Raw genomic sequence first — 21,126 nt, 5'->3', positions numbered from 1 at the left:
TCGCTCGGACGTCACATCCGTGAAGCCTGGTAGCTTCTGGCAAGTACCAGAGCTTGTACTAGGAAGTAATTTGCGTCTTATTTGGTGATAAGAAACAGCTGCATACACTGGATACGTTGAAAGGATAGTGCAACTTTTAAGGTAACCGTTTAACAACAAGTTCTCCGTGAAAACAAAACGCTCGACTGTCTCTGATGTGATAAGCTAACTGTAATGTTAAGTTTATTTAGCATTAGCTTAGCCCTCTTAGCTTCGTTACAAACGCCTGCTTGGTTTCTATGTTAAGCTAAGCTAACTCATGCTAGCCTGTGGTAACTAACGGTAGCAGGCTAACGTTATCCGGCTATCGTTTGGGTCGACTTAGCCAGCTGTAGCTGTAGCTGCGCTAACTTGATGTAACTAACGCGAACTCCTCAGTAGAGACAATAACTGTTTGAAATGAAACTGTTTGAGATTTGAAAAAAACCTTTGTCTATTTGTCAAAACAAAACAAAAGAAAAACCAAACAAAAAACGCACACACAAAAGGGCTATTTGACTGCTTTTCCCCATGTAAACCTCATCGGACAAGGTTTAGATAAAAACACAATACTTACACTCGTTAAATTAGAGCTGATTAACAGTGAGAGTGCAAAGACGGTTTAAAACACAGTTTCAGATTTGTAAGACCTTTAATATATTACATTTTTTTCTGATATGGTCCACAACTGGACCATATCAGACCAGGTTTAGATCAAAAACCACTTTAGGTTTAGATTTGTTAAACCTGTATTTCCTTACCAAATAGACTTCAGTATTTGTTTATAACACAGTTTGAGATTTTTATTTGAAACTTTTAGTCTACTTTATGTAAAACAAATATTTTGGGGTTTTGTGGTAGTTGGTTGGACTAAACAAACAATTTCAATACATCATCCTCTGCTCTGAGAAATTGTGATGTGCATTTATGTTCTGACATTTTATAGACTCACCCTATTAGTGAACTCACTGACCCAAATAATCAACACATTAACTGAGAATTACAGCCCTACATGAGATTGCTGGTAGAGTTATATAATTTGGCTGTCTTCTCTTATTGCCAGTATGTGGGTATAACTTGGTCCAACAAGTACCAAGAACTATTACTGCATAAACACCAACTCTGTTTGAGGACATTTATGTCCCACATAATGCATCTTGGTCACAATTCTTGAAGGCATTCTTATCAAAAATAGTTGTGTATTTTAGGCATTGATGCTAAAAAACAAACAAAAAACAGCTAATATAATGTTATCAGATTTTTAAAACTAATATAAATATCTGCCTCAAATTCAATATCAGTTGGGCTATAATTACTGGGATACATTATGTTATGATACAGGAACACCATGGAAGAGCAAACTACAGAGATAGAGGTGACTGTCAAAACATTAGACTCCCAGAGCAGGACCTACACTGTTGGTGCTCAGGTAAATTCATCAATTTCTACTGCAAAATCTGGAGTAAATTCAATCAGCCTTTGAAGTCATCTGACTAATGTCTGTTCTTTTGTAGTTGACAGTGAAAGAGTTTAAGGAGCATATTGCCCCTTCAGTGGGTATCCCTGTGGACAAACAGAGGCTGATCTACCAGGGCAGAGTGCTACAGGATGAACGGACTCTGGCAGACTACAGTAAGTAATTAAGGGGTTAATTAAAAAAATGTGTAAATTGATTTTACCTTGTTTCAAAGGTATTTTTAGATTTATTTCTATCCCGTGTGACTTTTTTAGGTTAAACTCTGATTCAATTTTTCATTATTTTCTGCTGCTTTATAGGCCAAAGAACTAATCAAATAATTGAGAAAAAAAATCGGTCAATTGATATATAATGAGAATATTTGTTTCATGCAGCCTTATTGCATATTATTATTTGTTCTCAAATGCCCACTTGAGCTCCATTTTAAACAAATACAGTAGGTGCTTGGAACTCACTCACCCTTATCTCCAAACAAAAAGTATGATGTTAACACACTGTTTTAAGAGCACAGATGTAACTATAGTTCTCTCTTTCTGTCCTAGATGTGGGTGGCAAAGTGATACACCTTGTGGAGCGGGCGCCCCCTCCGCCCTCTCAGCCTGGCTCAGGGTCAGGAAGCACCTCAGCTGACAGCGGGCCCTCCTCGTCCACCCAAGGGACATCCCAAGTGCCTCCACATGATCGCAATGCTAACAGCTACGTAATGCTCGGCACCTTCAACCTCCCTGTCAACATCATGGACCCCCAGCAGATACAGGTAGGTCTGCTTTGTGACTTGTTTAGGGCTATTTAGTGCAATAATATTTATACTTTATCTGAATCATTATGGTGTATTTTTAATTGTTTATCGTACAAACTGAGATATACAACAACATTAGTACTCAGTCAAATTTCTCTTTGATCTCTCTCGCTCTTTTGAGTTTCAGCTTCCCATTTACCATACAGTCAAAAAGCCAACATGTGCTTATTACATATCCAGCTAGATACCATAACGTATATCTGTTGTTGTTACATGATTACAATCTGTTGTAATTCAATACAACTGTTCCACTTTTTAATCTTCAGTGTCTGTTGACATTGTTGGAAATATATAAGTTTATGTTTATTACTGAGGTCAAAGTCAACGGTTAAGTGGACTATATTATATTGAGAGGTTTTTGTTCTTGTTGTTTACATACATGAGGGGGTAGAATATTAGAGACACCTCTGAATATAATGCCATCTAGCACAACACCGCCACAAACTATGACTTCAATGCTAAAACAGAATTTAATTTAAAAACCAAACGTTATAGGAATCACAAAACTGCTGTATTGGATGGCATTAGACTGCACAGGTTTACCTAATGAAGTGGTTACTGAGTATATGTTGCCCAGCTTTCATCATGTTTCATTTCATGACTGTCAGAAGGTTTTTCTTGTGTGTTAAGTGTTGATATTCTGTGTGTTATTCCTCCTGTTTAGATGTCAGTCCAGCAGATGGTGGGAGAGAATGCCAGAAATGCCAGAGTCACAACCAGCACTGGGGTAAGATACTTTGACTGATGATTGGATACAATCCCACACAACATTACCTTGTGTTTTGTTAATTGTCACCCTCTCTTTCAGAGCAATGGGTCTGTAAATGTGCACATTGATATGGACCAGCCAGTGCAGAGCGAGCCAAGGCTGAGGCTGGTGCTTGCTGAAAACCTGCTGAGGGACGTCAATGATGTCATCCAACGAATGGAGGTGAGACCTCAACCTCCAAATTGTTCCATCAGCAAAGCAGAGAAATCGCTGCCATATCAGTAACAAATATGTGTGCTACTTTGTGTCTGTTTTCAGGGTCGGCCGAGCGACTCATCCTCCCAAACAGAGGCAGCGTCTGCTGCTGCCCCCCCTCCTCCCTCGTCTTCGTCTACCACCTCCACTCCATCCCCTTCTTCCCAGCCCATGGACACCTCCCCACCTCCAACAACTCCCCCACCTCCAGCCACCTCTTCAGCACAGCCTGAGGGACCAACACCCCAACCTGGACCCAAGTGAGACATATCTCAATGACTCAGATTGCTACTTATGCCACACAGATGTGTGTGAATTCACACAAGCAATTCTGATATTTTTTTCAGTCTGAACCTTCCTAAGTCTGTTAAATTTGAAAAGAACATGAAATTATTAGGCATAGAATCGATGTGCATCGTGTTTGATTGTGACCAGCTTTGGTTTCCTTTCCTCCTCTAGTCATCCCAGCCCAGCTGAGCTGGCGGAGATGTTGTCTGAGCTACGGAGGGTGGAAGAGAGACTGCAGCCCTTTATCCAGAGAGCTCACACCATCCTGGAGACAGCCACCACTGCAGAATACAACAACAATACAGTAGGATTCGGACCGCCAAATAATGATTAACTGATGTTGTTTAGTATATGTCTGAAATAGAGAATGAAATCGGGCTGACAGGAAATCTGTTTTTAAAAAAAAAAAAAAGTTCAGGGGAGCAAGCACTTAAATATCAGTAATTAAGTTGTGTCAGAAGGGTTTCTCAAATCATATTTAAAAACAGTATCTCTGCACTCCTGCACGTGTGACTGTTCCATCAGAGGACAGTAAAACTGAAAAGAAAATGAAGACTCCCACACACTGTCTTGCTACCTGATGTTTGGACCAAAATGTTGTGTGAAATAAATCAGCAGTTGGTGACACATTGGGCCTCGTGCAAAAACACTTTTGCATTCTTATCCTATCCTGATTTCAAAACCTCTTAACTGTTAAACTAGTCATAAATTGCTCCCTTCATTCTGATGAATACAGCCTATTCATGAGGAAGTGCTCACTTGTGAGATTGGCATAATCAACACTCCTAAAATTGCCATATATTTCATTCACAGAAACATCACCAAACAGTGAAACGAATTTCACACAGATCATAAAACCTGTCATTACAGTAATTTGGCAAGCCGTGATGATGATGATATGGTGATCATGACATTGTTTTGAAGTCTTAGTTGTATATTTTTATTTCAGTTCATTTCTGTGTCATATTTAAACTTGAAACCCATTCAGATTAAGGCGTTATGATTTCAGGTCAAATGTGTAGGTTTTACACCTATGGAGAAAGGCAGACTTGTATGTGTTGCTTAAGAATGAATTTGTTCATGTGAGTAGGCCCAGTGTGTTGGAATCCTCATCTATATTTAATTTCATTAGTACAAAAAATAATGCTATGGAAATCTAACCTTGGCTTGTTTTCTATAATCTTTCCATGGTGAAAATACCTGGGGTTTTTAACATAGATCATGTAGTTGTCATTCAAACAGTTGCTCAAGCTGGTTTATTTTCTGTCACAGGAGAGAGAGGAGGACCAGCAAACTCTCATCCTGACATGGGAGTGTCTCCGTCTCCTTGGTAATGCCCTTGTGGCCCTCAGTGACCTGCGACTGAACCTCATGAGCCCTGTGCCCCGCCACCTGCATGTGGTCCGTCCTTTTTCCCACTATGCCACCCCGGTCACTCTGCCTGGAGCTGTACACCACCACATCCCAGTGCAAGTGAGTGAACACAAGCATATTTTAGTCAGCAATATTAATGCAAACCTTTTATTTAATCGGGATGATTGTCCTTACATCTTCAACAACAGATGAACCTGGGTGCCACAGTGACTGTTGCGGCGAACAGCACTGAGGGACAAGCTCCGCCCACTCAGTCAACCAGCCAGTCAGAGCAGGCAGGTCAGGGACAGACCTCCCCCCCACAGACTTCCCCGTCCAATCAGCAGGCTGGACAGGGACAGGCTGGCCCCCGGGTCATCAGGATCAGCCACCAGGCAGTACCGGTGGTCATGATGCAGATGAACACGGACGGTGTGTTGTCCCCTCTCCGCCACTGATTGAATGCTCCACTTCATCAAAGCTGTTTGCGTGTCATTGCTGGGCAGCAGTGTATTGGGCTGAAATGACTGCGTATATTGCACTACTTCATCGTCCATGGTCTGCTGCCACAAGCATTTTCTGACTGATCTAAAGAATGGGACATGTTCTGTTATTGCAAATGCACTTCTGTGGAGAGTAATATACCCGGAAGTTCTCTAGGATTGTTCAAGGGAGTTCAAACTGTTTTTTTTTTTGTGTGTATGCGCAGGCCCAGGTGCAAACCCTGCAGCAGCTGGTCAGCAAATGCCTGGACAACCAGGTAAAGGACAGTTAATTGTAGATTTGGCATACTATGTTTTTCATGAAAGCCTCCTTCGTTCTTGTTTTTGTTTTTCAAATTTGTAGCACTAAAATTCAATTATGCATTCTGGCTGGAAAGACTAGTTGATAAATTGATTAATTGATTGACAGACATTTAATTGGCAACTATTTTGATATTAGTTAATTGTTTCAGTCAATTTTCAAACAAATATTTGACAGTTCCCACTTCTCAAATGTTAGAATTTGTTGCTTAACATGATAAGAAATTGAATATGCTGGGGTTTTGAACTGTTGCCAGGCAAAAGAAGACATTTCAAGACATAACCTTGGGTTCTAGTAAATTATGATGGATATTTTTCACTACTTTCTGATTTTGTAGGTGAAATGATGATTATTGAAATTAGTGAAATGATAATTTATTAATGGAGAAAATAACAGATTATGATACGATAATGAAAATAATTATTAGTTGCGGTCCTAAAGCATTCATTTCCTAACTCTTAAAAATCTGTCTAATTTACTGCTAATAAGAAAAGGAAATCATGCTTTCCTAAATAACTGGTCTGTTTCTGCCTCAGGTGCCCTCCCCCCTGACTTCATGCGAAATCTCATGCAGCAAATCAGCCAATACGCTGCTGCTGTAGCTACTAGTGCCGCCACCGCCGCTGCTACTGGCCAGCCAGTCCCACCCCAGCCCACCCCTCCTGGCTACAGCTCCACAGCCAACTCTTCAACTACCACCACGGGTCCTAACACACCCACTACCACGCCTACTGCCCCCCCACCACCTCCCCATACTGGCCCTCAGGCCAGGGTTGTGTTCACCCGACCCCCCTTTGCACCCAACATGCCCCCTCCAGCTTTCGGCACCCGGGGAACCACTATTAATGTGAGGGCTGCCATGCCAGGCCAGCAGCCAGGACAGGTTGGTATAAAGTTTTCTGACTTGGTTTCTGTTTACTTTTTTAGGTTGATTATCAACATGACCAACATTTGAGACTGTTATTAAAAAATCTTGCTCCACAGGCTTTCAACCCTGCTGCTCTCAACCAGATGATTAGTGGACTAGTTGGACAGCTTCTACTGCCAGGACAAATGGGTAAGGTCTTCCTTTTGTTACATTTAGATTTTGAATGTAGCAAAATAAGAAGAAAATACACACTTGTATCAGGTCATAAGTGTTGATCGAGAAGGACTACTCTTGTATTACTCTATATGTTGTTTTTTATGAAAATTCTGCCCAGTATACCTTCAAAAAAGATGTTAAATTATTGCTGTCAATCAGTGATATTTCAATCTGTTTTTTTCCACAGCTGGTCAAACTGTCCCATCTTCCTCCTCCTCTTCCTCATCCACATCCACATCCACATCCTCTTCCTCCTCCTTTTCCTCCTCATCTCAAACTTCCTCATCCTCCTCTTCCTTTTCTTTCTCCACCTCTGGTCCAACACCTCCGTCTACTGCAAGCACTGCTAGTCCACCGAGCCAACCTGAAACCAACCCCAGTGAGCCCCAGTCCCAGGAGATGCCCCCAGACCTCAGCCAGCTCCTGGGTTCTCTCCTGGGGGTAGCCGGTGCAGCTGGTACAGGCCCTGGCGGAGCCCCTGGTGGAGCCCCTTCTATCACTGTCACCACATCTGGTGTCCCAGCCTTCATCCAGGGAGTGAGTGAATTCATGCAGCAGGTCAGTGCTTGAACGTTCCACATGAGTGCACTTAATAGAATTTACTGGAAAATTGCACATCCATTTGGGAATGACTCACACCAGAATTTGCGTTTTATGTCTACAATCCAGAATATGCCACAGACATATCACATGGAAGGATTGCATCAGTAAAATAATGTTATGTCATATTATGATTCTTGGAAACTGAATAGGTTTTTACAGTACAACTGTGTAGATCCAGATCTAATAAAAGTAATTAATATGACAAACACAGCTGAATTTATCTTAGAGACGCTGTAATCCTAAAAATATTTTAGAACTAATGATATATAATCACCTAAAATCAGAGTAACAGCAACATTTCTACATTTCCTCGTGACTGTCCAAAGGATTGTCTTTTTTTTTCCACCTTTCAACAATGTCAGTTTAGTGAGAAATCACCCCACCCACTTCAGTGCTTGTTTGAGTATCACTAACTGTACCAACAGTACCAAAAACTGGCATTGAATGTTTGTTATGATTTGTGCTGTTCTTTTACTTTTTCTTTCTTTTTTTTCTTTTTCTTTAATGGGACTTCTGATTTTAAATGATTTAACACTGTATTATATTTAGTTGTATGACTGTTTGTGTTTGGACAACTTTGAGCAACCGAGAAATGTGTTTTGCAGAAAATTATGTTACTATTTGTTAACATTGTGTTGGCACTAGTATTAATAAATGATAAAACCCAGCCTTAGTCATCACCATGTCTACTAATGACCCACTAGATGACAGATGACAATGAATCTGCTACCTATGCTATTACATGTAATACTCTATTTTAAAAAAATAATTTCTAAATAAAGCAAGGCAAAGTAATGTTCCTGATTTTATTTCTAGGCCCAGCCCATCTTTTCTCCACCCCAACCTCCCTCTGGTACTACTCCAGCTCCTGGTGCAGGGCCCAACCCAATGCCTAACCCATCTGCAGCAGCCGAAGCCCTCAACCCGGAGTTGTTCACAGGCATCGTCCGTGGTGTTCTGAGCACCATGATGGGCTCTCTGGGCCAAGCCCAGAATGACACAGAAAGCATTGCTCAGTTTATGCAGAGGCTGTCACAGGCAACCAACATCTTCATCAGTCCTGAGGATCCTACTGGTAAAGAACAGCACTTTTTTTTGTCAAACAGCATATCAGAAGGTGTTTTATCTATATTGCAATCCTGGTAATCACTTAATTTCCTGTATCTTCCTTTATTTTCCCCTTTTTTCAATTATGGCTCTTAGGGTTTTTTGGAGAGCTGCTGATGCTGGTGTGCCAGACCTTCACCATGTCAGACCTGGTGATGCTGCTTCATGGCCAGCACCAGCCGCTGGGTCGCATCCAGCCTCAGCTGTCCCAGTTCTTCACCCAGAACTACCTCAATGGCAGAGAGCCCACTGACCAGAACATTGCTGTCAGTACTACTCAACAGAAAGTTGTCTTGTTAACTTCAGATGGATTACCCATCTTTAAATATTCAAGGATGTGAAAAAATTTTTCTTCATGACCTCTCTTTCCATCCCCCAGGAGGCTGCCAACAGTCTTGTCAACGAACTGGAGGAATACATCACTGAGAGCTTTGTAAGTCCTTGATGTAAACTCCTCCTCCAGAAAAATACAAAACAATAAATGAGAAAATGTTACTTCATTTACAATATACCACATACTACTATAAACCACTTTACCACAGCTAAAACACATTTATTATTATTTTCCACTGCTCACTAGATGGCACATTTTGTGTTGTTGTTGTAGTAGTAGTAGTAGTAGTAGTAGTAGTGTACATAGTTTGTCATTAGAAAATCTACCAAGACAGCAGCAGAACATACAGCATAAAACATAGAGGTTAAAAACAACATGGACCACAAACTAACATTAAAATAGATAAAATATGAAGAGAATAAGTGTCAAACATGTGATCAGAGGAATAATGTAAAACTCATAAAATCACTGTACTAAATACTTTGTATCAAGGAAGAATCAGGTATGGAATAGATGAAAATTCTTAAAAATAAATACATAAAATGGATAATAGTTTATATGGAAACATGAGTGAAAGCAATTAAATGTTGAAATGTCCTACCATCTTTTTTTCAAGTAATTGTAATGGCATCATCTCTTTCAACTCCCACAGAGAGAGTCCTCAGTCACCGTGTTGGAGGGCGTTGATATTACTCAGACCAACATGTCTTTCTTCAGACAGCAGCTGACTCGCATCGCCACACATATTCTACGTTGCACTGGTAAACTTCTTTTATTTCCCTTTCTAGTTTACTGTATGTGTTGATGGTTTTGTTCCACTTTTGCCTCCATTTGTGTTAAAGTAAATGTGGCAGCACTAGAGATAATCTTATTGGAATTATTTATTATGAATACTGCTGTGAGGCAAAAAAGTAAAATTAACTACCTTAAAGTTCACTGTCTCTGGAGCAAATGTGGTACATAATTGTGAAGGAATTTGTTATTGGAATAAATGATTTTGTATACTATTTTTCCTTATTGAAATCAATACTTTTTTCATTCAGATGACTCCTTTGGGCCCCAGCTGCTTCAGATGTGCAACCAGGCACTGTTTGAGTGTCTTGCCCTCAACCTGCACTGCCTGAGAGGAGACCAGAGAGCCCTTACTGCAGTCATCAACCACCGAATAGTTAGTACACAATGTTTCACTAATCACTCACTGTTTCTTTCTGCTAAAATTCAGGTTCTCTGTTCAGCAGGTAGTAGATAGCAGTTGAAACATGCAAATTATATCAAATTTAGTTCTTTATGAAAATGCAGGTACACTCATGTCTACTCACAGTAGGCATTGATACCAGATGGATACCCTCATGAGTGCATGTGGCAGTAAATGCAGAAAAAACCTTAAAAATTTTAAATCTGTGCATTGAAGTAGTGAGTAAATATACCTTTAGATTTTATGCAGCAGACTTTATTCAGGCAGGGTTTTCAAAATACACTACAAGCAGAGCCATTTTAAGTTACATGACCTTGAATTACTCAACTTAAGCGAAACCAGATCCAGAGTTTCAAAGGGGGCTTTAACTGGCTTGCTTTAAACCAGCACCAAATCCCAGTGAGGGGTGAGGGAGCGTGACACTTGCCTATGTCTCCGTGCGCCATTTGGGAAACATTTCACCAGAGGGAGACTTAAGACTTTAACGTTCATTGATTATGCAGTTTGCTTATTCTTGTGCAATGAATCTAAACCAGAATACCTCTCAATAGAGCACATACCTTTGTCAAGGACAATGTCTTAAGTTAAGTACAGCTTTATCCTTGCACAAGACAGCTGTATGATTTTATTATGGTAGAATGAAATGCTGACATCAGCATTATGCAATTCATACAGCTCTACATCTCATATGAATTGTCTCATTACTATGTTGCAACAACTATTGTTATAGTGAAATTTTATTAGTTGCATGTTGGATGAAATACTGATTCATTCCTAAATGCTGCAGGTACAAGTACAACAATGTATAATGCAGATTCAGCATTTTTTTCCACCAGATCCGGATTTCACAAATCCAGATAAACACCATTAATATGTCTGATCTTTTTTTTGTACATCAAGATCCATAAATTATTTTCTGAGAAATTGATGAAATGTGGAAAAATGTCTTGTCTCGCATGGTTAAGGAAAGTTATAAAAACTTGCTCCTTAAACTAGATCTGCATCAGAATTTAATGGGTTCTTCCCTGGCCCATGCATCATCCCTCCACAAAGTTTGGTAAAAATCAGTTCAGTACTTTTTGCATAATCGTGCTGACAAACAAACAAAACAAAACAAAAAAAAACCAGACACAGTTGAAAGCATAAATTCCTTGGCGGACGTAAAAAACATTTGCTTTTAGATGTAACAAAAAAACCTGAAAAGTTGTATTTATGAAAAACACGCATTTAAAGGTTAAGGAATATATTGCACAATTATTGAGAAGTTTTTATGTCCAAAAAAAAAAAAAGGACATCATCCCTCAGTTGTAAGGCACAGCAGCCAATCATATTGCTAACAGTCAGTCATGATTCACAACATGAAGTTGAACATTTTTGAATGCATGTGGCTGTATAGAAACTAAACAGTTAGAGATAAAGTTCATGCCAATATATACAAGAAATTAGTTTGAAAATATTTACATGCATCAATATATTGTTCACTCTGTACCAGTTTGCTTCTATACCCCAATACAAACCTTACTATATGAAACCTTTACTTTAATATTATGTATTAATAACATATTACTCATGTGACCCAAACTATACATGACCTGTGTAAATTGAGGTATACATGTGCATCAACCTGTATCAAAACACTCCACTGACATGTACAGAGAATGACAGAGGATGGTAGTCAGACACAAACAAAACAAAAAAGGCCTTGTCAGGAAGATAAATTCTCCTATATAGAGTTGTCCAGCCAAGAGGAACATCTGGTTTCTCTCCTCCCCATATATATAAAAAAAACATATCCAGTTCCAGCTCCTAGTTAACAGTTGTATTCATTGTTTGCAGGCTGTGCTGGGGGGCCCACTGTGGTGAAATGAGCCTTTACCACTTAAAGAGAACTGGGTTGCCTGCTGTTGCTTCAAACACTGAGCACCCCAGCTGAATTTCACTGGGTACTACTACTAATGTTGCTGGCGCAGCTTGTGGAAGAGGGCTAAGGAGGAGGTTGTAAGCACTGCACGGTGCCTCCACTTGTTCAGTCTTTACAGCCTCTGTTGGTTTGTCCTGGCTCTCCTGGAGTCCGCTCGGGTTCTGTTGCTCTGCTGACCTTTGCAGAGCTGCACCTACTAGGGGCTTCAAATCGTTGTCCTCAGTGGGGAACCACCCAGGATTCAGGGAAGGCATGTTAAAGAGGTCACTGGTGGGACTACCTGTCATTGTTGTGTTGTTGAGACAAGCTGTATTAGGCTTTTGTTCCTCTGCTTCTGTCTTTACCTCCACCTTCATTGGCACTTGAACTGATCCTTCTTTACCTTGGTAGCCTGCTCCTGTCACGATAGCTGTCACTGTGTTCCCAAGAGGACTGAGGTCCAACGTGGGGGCTGAGCAGATGACAGATGGGTGCAGTTTAGATGAGTCAGGGGAAGAGTTTGTTTCTGGAGACCTGGCTCCACCTCTATTAGATGACTGCCCTTCATGTTTACAACCACCCTCACAGGAGATGGTGATCCTGCTGGGGTCATTTTCATTCCTGCAAAGCAGGTCAGGGAGGAGGGTGCACGGTACCTCCACTTGTTCAGTCTTTACAACCTCTGTTGGTTTGTTCTGGCTCTCCTGGAGTCTGGTAGTTTGTTTGGTAGCTTCCTGCAGGCTAGCATGTGTAGTGGTTGTTCCAATGAGATCTTTCTCTAGATGTTTTAGTCTGGTAGCTGCCTGCACTCTGGCATGTTTGGCTCTAGTTCCAATGGGATCTTTCTCTAGATTTTTTAGTCTGGTAGCTGCCTGCACTCTGGCATGTTTGGCTCTAGTTCCTATGGGATCTTTTTCCAGGTTTCTTTTGTTAGTAGCTGCCTGCACTTTTGCATGTTTGGCTCTTGTTCCAATGGGATCTTTTTCTAGATTTCTTTGTCTGGTAGCTGCCTGTACTCTGGCATGTTTAGCTCTAGTTCCTATGGGATCTTTTTCTATGCTTCTTTGTCTGGAAGCAGCCTGCTCCATAGCATGTTTCTGTCTGAATGCGATTGGATCTTCCAGTAGCTGCCTTCTTCTGTAAGAGGCCTGAGCTTCAGTATGTTTTGATTTTCGTTTTACCTTGGCCTGTTTTTGCAAAGAATCCATGTCGTAATGAGTTTGGCATGCTTTAGATTTCTTCAAGTGCATAAGCAAATTTCTAAACTTGTTTTGACAGATCTTGCACACAGTCTGCATATTTTCAGTATATTGGTCAAATAGATCTGCCGTGTGTTCCGCCTTTATTTCATGTTCTTCCTTTATTTCATGTTCCTCCTTTATTTCGTGTTCCTCCTTCAGTGGATGACACACCAGACCGTCAACTCCCTGTCAACATAATTTTAACTGTGTTGAGTTTTTTTAATACCAAATACGTTTTTATACAGTGTGGCATAATTCAGAATCTGTTTCCTTGAAAGAAACTCAAAGAAGTACCTGGTAAATGACAGTGACTATCTCTTCAGTAGGTAAATGTTGATCCAGAGGCGCCAGTCTTTCATCTTGAAACACGATACATTGGGAAGAAAATGGAAAGACTGAGTACATGTACGTTTATGTTGTATTACTGGTGCAGTTATTAGAGACACAACAGTAGTCACCTGGAGCTGGAAAGGCAGATGTGGAAGGCTGGCAGATTGGAGGTTGAGGACTGTGATGTATTGTCTTGTGGGGTTGTGTTGGAGGTTTGTGTGATTCCCAGGATGTCCACCCAGTAGTCATCACTAAGGTCAGTACCATCCTGACACCACAGTTGCCTGTGATTAGACAAAATGACAAAATTTGGTTAACTGTGGTACATTAATAAATTGAAATACAAGTTACACATGATGACGGTTGCTACATTACAAGCAACATATGGGAGCTGTGCAAGTGAGAGCTGTGCAAACGTCAAAATTACGATCCTGCACACAACACGATCCTGCAGATGTTTCCTGCAGATGTTGAAGTAAAAGCCTTGTGTCGGCATTAACAGCGCAATTACATGAGAACAAAAAGACACAGTGTAACAAAGCAACGTGACATTATTAATACTTACAAATTAAGCCTGATTTACGCTGGCACTGTATTAAGAATCACACATGGTGATGGAATTATGGTGGCTTTGTTTGGTTCAGTGATAATAACTTTACATTATTACTACTGGTAAGTCAATGCATAAGCAGGGAGGTAGGAAGGTTCAAAACTGAGTAAAATGTCCCAGAATAAAGTGGCAGACATGATATTAGCAGGCTGAATTCTCTTAATGATAAGATAGGGAGCATTGAAGCTGCTTTCCTTATCTCCTACAGCATAGGATACACTAGACCTTCACTTATGAAAGGAAAGGAGAAAATGCTGTCCCACAATTCATTGCTACGGCAACATTTAAAAACATGCACGACTGTAGTTTTAGACCCATGTAAATGTAGAAAAAAAACGGTTTTATGCTTGGGACACAATTTAAAGCTTATGGAAATCCTTGTATGATTGGCTGAGCTCCAAATCCATAAATATAGATTTCTTTCAAGCATGTTATCTTTTATCATCACAGCAATATACTGTATACATAAATGTCACTTCAAAACCCTTTTTAAAAAAAAACAAAACAAAAAAAAAACGTATCAACGTAAAAACCCTATCGCCAGCTTTTGTTTGAATATACAAATGTTTCTCTCGTGTTATCTTATCTCAACATTTCAATCCAGTTTGTTTTGTTTTAGTGGTTAGGAAAATAATATATACAGCGTCCGTGTGTTATAAATAAAGTTGTTTAAAAAAAATAATCCAAGCGAAGGAGCAGTCGGATTCTCTGCACGGCGGTTGTCTTTTCCTAAATCCTCATGAATTTTCCTTCATACTTTCTTGACTTCGTGACGTTTGACATCATGGTCAAGCAGAAGTGGTCAGGAAAGGAGATTTTCTTTTGACTTTTCGACCGCAGCCATCGCTTTTCTACGGTACTTGAAGTGGAGAAAATGGCGGAACTACACTCCGAGAGCGCTGCAGTTCCCGGACCATTAAATGCCAGACAACAAGCGGAACTCAGCAGCGCGCTGTGTTTGCGTTGTGTGCTGGACTCAAGTTGTATATCGGTGTGTTTACTGTGCGTTTCACAAGCAAACCAAGTCGTTGAGCGTTTCGGGATAGATCGTATGCTAGATTGCGTTGTGCTTTTCACTTGCAAACCAAGTCGTTAAAACGCATGGATCCGAGGGCACAGTGTATAAAGCTGAGAGCAGGGACCATGAATCCGGCAGAACCGTTTGTAAACCGTACGCACAGATTTCTAAACCCGGAGTGTAGACATGTACACACGGATCTTTCCCCCCGCCGGACGCAGGGGGCTCCGCACCTCTACAATCTGTTTCCTCTCAGGGGTAGGTTCACAGGCCAAGCATTTTGAGTCAATTTCGATTTAATTTCAGATTCTGTATAACGTATTGAGCATTTCACTTACCTTAGAACAACAAAATACTTCGTTTGTGATTAAATTGAGATTAGGTACAGCCAGGAGAGGAACCGATATCAGGATTACTTGTAAACTGTCGTCGATCCGTTGTGAGCGCTCTCTGATGACGCAATAGAAACCGCAACAGCCAATAGGAAAAGCCCAACACTCGACCGACCAATGGTGTAACTTCCTCACTCAGTCAGTCACGGACAATCGGGCTGGGCCCTGGTTGCTCCAGCCAAAAGCTGTATCTGCATGTCCCTCCTAAAATATTTTGTTATACACGTGGTTTGGTCTGGGTGTATTTTCAGCAGCACAGTTGCTGCTGAATGATCTGATAAATATTAAAAGAACATTGCAGGAATGCTACAGGCAGCGGTGTGTCTCCTATCCTGTTGCTGTTCTGTGACTTCATGCTGCTGCTTGTCACTTTGATCATGGAGGTGACACCACTCTGGAGAGTACAGGCTAGAATATTGTGTAGAATTGAGTATTCATCGTACGTAGTGTAGAGAAAATTGTGGATCCAAGACAAAACTGGCAGACTAGTGAGAAAAAAGGTGCAATTACAAATCTGTCTTCTACTTAAGCACCAAGGACAGCACAGGTCAAACCGCAGGTTATGGGTCAACCCACAAATCACCACTCCCTTAACTCTACAGCTGTTTACTCTGTCTCTGTTTATTTTAGGGTTAGGGTTTATTTTATTTGTTCACTATAACCATAATTTAACATGTTCAAGATTCAGTTTAATAGTTAAAATCCTGTTGTGTAGCTCACAAGTTTATACAGAAAAAAACATGTCATTTTACAATCAGTGAATCAGAATTGAAGTGAATTAGTAGTTAAAACCTATTTACAGTTATAATACAGCTTTTGTAAACTAAAACGTGAATTTTCTTTTGTGTTTCCAGCGGAGAATGTCCAGTGACATCAGCCCCAGCCTCGTCAACTGGATGACCAGCATGATGACAATGAGGCTGCAGGTGATTCTGGAGCACATCCCCATCACACAGGAGCAGATCCAGAACTACATAGTTCACACACAGGTAATGGACCAGATGCATGGTTGTTCAAAAATATTTATTTAATCTCAGTATAAATGACTCCTTTCCGGAATAACGGTGTTCATTTACACTCAGGATTTGAAAAATGTTCATTTACCCGAAATGATGCTTTGGTATCTGTAGATTACATTTTCTGAATTTTACATTTGATGTTATGAGTGTCCTGCACAACCTAATGTACCTGCATATGTATTAATAACATGTTACCTGCAGAGAAAGCATTCTGTCTTACCTGATGGCTGTTACATATCCTGTTACTTTGGACAGCCGGTCTGAAATGGCTAATAAATATTAGATGACATTCTTTCACAGAGAGATCAGTCTTCTGCCACTGGCACACAAGAGCCTGAACAAGCACAAAGTGCAACGGTAAGTGTGTCTTAAATATCCTTTTCAGATTAATCCAGTGTGACATTTTAGGTACCGCTTTGCTTTTTAGTTCCCTCATTTTGCTGTTCTCCACTTCAAAAGATTGGGGACACCCTCTCACCAGCTGCAGCAACCACAGCAGAGGAGGCCATGTCTGTGTCACCCAACACGAGGGCGTCGTCACGGGAGACAAGGGTGTTGCCTGGGGACCTGGGAGCCACGGGAGGAGCCGCACCATTAGGTGGCGACATGGCAGCAGCGGGAGCTGAGGGAGGGAGTGAGGAGTCTGCTGGAGAGTCAGAGGCCTGGGCAGCTGCTGTTCCACCTGTAAGAGCCCCAGCAGTTTGTTTTTATTTAACATTTATCTTTTACGTTGTGTGTTGTAAATGTGAACCAGGACAGTACAACAAAACATTTAGTCATAACAACCCTTTCCTGGAGAGTTTCCCGTTACTCTGGATAATTCAATGAATGAACTGTCAGCAATTTTGTAGGAACTGTATCTTCTGTAGAAAATAGTTCCAGTAAAAACTGTTGTAGTGAAGTCTGGATTACTCTGGCTAATTGGGACATTGTTTCTCAAAAGACAAAATGACTGAGAAACAACACTCAAGTGTCCATATGTACATTTGAAACATTTTTGGTTGCTGCAATTTTGTCCATACTGATTGTCAAGAGATCCCCTCCTGACACAATTCCAGTATAGGAGATGTAGGGCATCAAATCCACTATAAACTTTAGCCAAAGCTAATATGAACATAATTCTGCAGACGTGTTCAAATCAAGTAGGTATTTTCCATATTTTGTCTTTTTAGTACTAAATTCCCTGTTTGTGGTTTCTCAGATAATGTTTCCTTGCTGAGATGTGGTGGAGTGATAATAGCACAAGGAAGCTTTGATTGCTTGATTTGAGGTTTTGTTCTAAGACAGACTTGAAAAAATGTGAATCTATTCTTTAAAAGATAATGCTGGTAACTCATAATCTTTGTAGTCCGTGTCTTCCTTGTTTATCTACTGTTTTGTGTTGCAGGAGTGGGTGCCCATCATCAGATGTGACATGATGACCCAGAGGAAGATGAAGGCTCAGCCTCCGTTGTCCGATGCCTATTTGCATGGCATGCCAGCTAAACGAAGAAAGGTAATCGAATCAGTTGTAACTTCACTCATTACATATGCGTGTCACCTTGTCTTTCCTTCTTTAACTTGTGTGTGTATATGTGTTTTTTCAGACAGGACAGGGTGCTGGAAGCCTCCTCTCCCTCTCTGATGCAGTGAGTCAAGCAGCCAGGACAGCCGGAGTGAAGCCCATGACCTCTGCTGAGCGATTGCAGGACGATCTGGAGACCCAGGAGCTAAAGGAAGCATATGCAGAACAGGTAACTGAATCTTACAGACCAGGGACAAAGTACATATCATTTAAATATATCTTTACTACAGAAGGGGTCAGAAGTGCAATTGCTTTTTATCTGATCTCATTATTTTCAAGGTGATAAGAAAGTCAGCATCAAATGTCCATCATGGTTTTGAAGATACACAATCGTTTCATTTTTCAAGCCAAAATGCAGAAAATCTTTTAGTTATCATATACAACTAATAAATTATGTATATCTACTACTTTTCTCTCTTTTATATCAATGTAAACTGAATATTTTTGGGTATTGGACAAAACAAATAATCAAAGATGTCACTTTGGATCCCAAGTAAAGACGGATTGACATTTTTCACAAATTCACAACATTGTATTGGTTAAATGATTGATTGAGACAATAATTGGTAGATTAATCCATAGTAAAAATGCCTTTTGTTATCATTTGAAGTAGTAATGAAAATGACATGGGATATTTGTGGTAATTTATGGACCCTTGGTTGTGCCACTGGAGAGATTACAGCCTTTAATTGTTATATTAAATTATATTAGACTAGGCTGGATAATATAATAAACACCTGTCAGTATAACACAGTACAAATAAATAGCAGCATAAACTACAGCTTCCAAAATGATAATACAGCTGAATCAACAAACCTCTAAAACAGTAAAAAAAAAAACAAAAACTGAACATTATAACCTTCATGGAGCCAGGATTTATTGCAGAACTGTTCTATTAGACTGCATTAGTTTTAGCTACATGTACCTAATTAACTGGCAACTGGGAGTATCACTAATTAATAAATTAATACAGATAAAGAATATATTACAAAATTAGTCTAAACTTGCTATTAATGCATTATGAAAATCTTAATAAAAAAAGATTGAAATTCACCACTTGATAACTGCATTTCTGCCAATTGATAACTGTATTCAAGTCATATGCTGTCTTTAACTTAATAATTAATAATTCAATTTATGTGTGGGTTGGACTGCTTTTAGTTTGTATGTGGCCCACTGCCTATACATCTTTTAAATATATTTTAAAAAAGGTTAACGGAAGAAAACAAACAAACAAATTGATAGACACAATAACATGTAATTTAAACAGTATCTTAAATCTTTGTTAAAATGTAACATTTCCATTTAGAAAATAATTAATTCATCTTTTAACCACAGAGTAAAGGAACTGGCAAATTGGATGGCCTTAATAATATATCATTTAAAGGATCATTTAATCAATCTAACAGCATGATTTTATTACAATGAAACATTGTAGAAAGTTAGTAATTATTTTAGTGCCATACTTTCACTTGTACTCGTTGCCAATTACAGGGAACAAATCTGTGGTTTTTGTTTTCTCAGGTTAAAGCCGACATCAAGAAAAGAGTGAGGGAGGACCCGGATTTCAACTCTCAGCAGTTTCCCAATGCACACAGAGCCTTCTCATCAGACTCATAATCAACTTCAACTGAAAAGCACTCTAGCTGTTTTCATCCTTATCTGTATTTTATTTTGTTTTGGATCTTTATTTGACTACCATTCAGTGCAGCCCCCCTTCCCAAACTTTTTAAGCAGTTAGCAGCTCTCATGACTAATTGCCTAACGCTGTTGTGACTACTTCTCCAGTGCCTATTTATTGCTTTGTTTATTTTGGTCCAACTTTTGCTGAAAGAATGTTCCTCATCAAGAAGGTATTATATTAGATTTAAGTTTGACTAAATCGGGTCACTTTAATTCTGTTTGCATACATGTGTACGTCTGTATTTCTTTTGCCTTCTTATCCTTGTGTTGCTTTGTTAATATGGAGCCTGAGTTCTCATTATCTAATGGACTTCTGCCTTGCTCTCAATACTCTAAAACTCAAGAGTATACTTTAATGTGATGAACATGCTGTACAGTACATGAATGTACAGTAAGCTTAATAAAATCTTGATACAACAGAGTACTCTTTGATTTCAGGGTAGTACTAGTTTTTAGACTAATCTTATCAGCTATATAGATATATTAGTATCTTGAATGTGAAATTGCAGAGTTAAAACGGCCAGAGGTTTGTTTGGTGTTTTAGAAAACATGTCGCTGTTACCAGGGGTGTAAGGAAGTATTAAAACCCTTCACTTAAATATAAATCTCAAATATAAATTCCTACTGAACTAAAAGTATATAAGCACACAGGTGGAGCTTTTATATTAGGGTGCACAGATTTTTCATTAGGAATTAATATGCAGATTATTTTCTCAATGAAATGATTGTTTTGTAAAACTTCAGAGATCGGTGAGAAATTTGACACCTTTACCTGTCCAACTAATAACTGGACAAAACTTAAAGAATAAATCAAATTTTAAAAACAATTTAAAGGAAGCAAACCACCACATTTGAGCATTGATAACCATGAAATTCTTACATAAATAAATTATATATATATATATATATATATATATATATACACGCACAATATTTGACAGTTTAATCTATAACAAAGCATATTTTATAAGCCCTTGGTATATTATATATATAAATATATTCTATGTAAATCTCAAACTAGCTATTTAGTACAATACAGCTACTTGTGATTGTGGAGTAAAGTAGGCGTAAAATACAATATTTGGCTCTGAAATGTCTGAAGAGTTGAGGTATAAAGAAAATACTCATGTAAAGTAGAAGTAACACATGAATAAATATAAATGTACTTTGTTACATTTCACAGCTGGCTGTTCCATATTTTGTCCACTAGAGTGTGGACAAGTTTATTTTTGAACTCTAAAATGTCTTGGTCAGCACTTTGTCTCGGTTCCTTACGAGGTAAATTTAAAGCATCCTAATTAAAATGTTTCATGTAGTATCTATTTAAGAAGTAGAGCTTGTAA

General features: G+C 39.4%; 2 protein-coding genes and 1 long non-coding RNA gene across 5 annotated transcripts; 1 reads left to right on the top strand and 2 right to left on the bottom strand.

Annotated features, from left to right (window-relative positions):
• The first annotated feature begins 3 nt into the window (after positions 1-3).
• On the top strand, positions 4-20,202 carry bag6 (BCL2 associated athanogene 6). 2 transcript variants are annotated; one of them, XM_071470145.1, is made up of 25 exons: positions 4-141; positions 1,360-1,447; positions 1,533-1,650; positions 2,038-2,252; positions 2,959-3,021; positions 3,103-3,225; positions 3,322-3,518; positions 3,718-3,850; positions 4,819-5,019; positions 5,109-5,199; positions 5,609-5,659; positions 6,240-6,586; positions 6,688-6,760; positions 6,975-7,345; positions 8,207-8,465; positions 8,594-8,763; positions 8,877-8,930; positions 9,484-9,592; positions 9,875-9,999; positions 16,372-16,506; positions 16,837-16,893; positions 16,996-17,220; positions 17,924-18,031; positions 18,123-18,269; positions 19,625-20,202. In XM_071470145.1, exons 2-25 carry the CDS (start codon positions 1,367-1,369, stop codon positions 19,718-19,720), a joined length of 3,549 nt encoding a protein of 1,182 aa, XP_071326246.1. In that variant the 5' UTR covers positions 4-141; positions 1,360-1,366; the 3' UTR covers positions 19,721-20,202. The 2 variants fall into 2 exon arrangements, with proteins under 2 accessions (XP_071326246.1, XP_071326245.1); XM_071470144.1 differs by having other exon boundaries at positions 5,109-5,331.
• On the bottom strand, positions 10,266-15,591 carry LOC139613473 (uncharacterized). Of its 2 annotated transcripts, none has more exons than XM_071470146.1 (4): positions 15,464-15,591; positions 13,626-13,781; positions 13,462-13,526; positions 10,266-13,353 (listed from the first exon to the last, which is right to left on the bottom strand). In XM_071470146.1, the coding sequence occupies exons 2-4, from the start codon at positions 13,762-13,764 to the stop codon at positions 11,899-11,901; spliced, it is 1,659 nt and encodes a 552-aa protein (XP_071326247.1). In that variant the 5' UTR covers positions 13,765-13,781; positions 15,464-15,591; the 3' UTR covers positions 10,266-11,898. The 2 variants fall into 2 exon arrangements, with proteins under 2 accessions (XP_071326247.1, XP_071326248.1); XM_071470147.1 differs by lacking the exon at positions 15,464-15,591 and adding an exon at positions 14,865-15,004.
• Positions 16,524-18,214, bottom strand: LOC139613481 (uncharacterized). The gene is made up of 2 exons (XR_011686761.1): positions 18,077-18,214; positions 16,524-17,218 (listed from the first exon to the last, which is right to left on the bottom strand). It is a non-coding gene; the product is annotated as an uncharacterized lncRNA (long non-coding RNA).
• Positions 20,203-21,126: the final 924 nt, after the last annotated feature.

Source organism: Trachinotus anak, unplaced genomic scaffold, assembly GCF_046630095.1.
Source record: "Trachinotus anak isolate AG129_WGS33_773 ecotype Australia unplaced genomic scaffold, CSIRO_AGI_Tana_v1 ptg000032l, whole genome shotgun sequence".
NCBI lineage: Eukaryota > Metazoa > Chordata > Actinopteri > Carangiformes > Carangidae > Trachinotus > Trachinotus anak.
The sequence above is the reverse complement of the archived record's forward strand: the minus strand, read 5'-3'. Positions and strand labels throughout refer to the sequence as shown.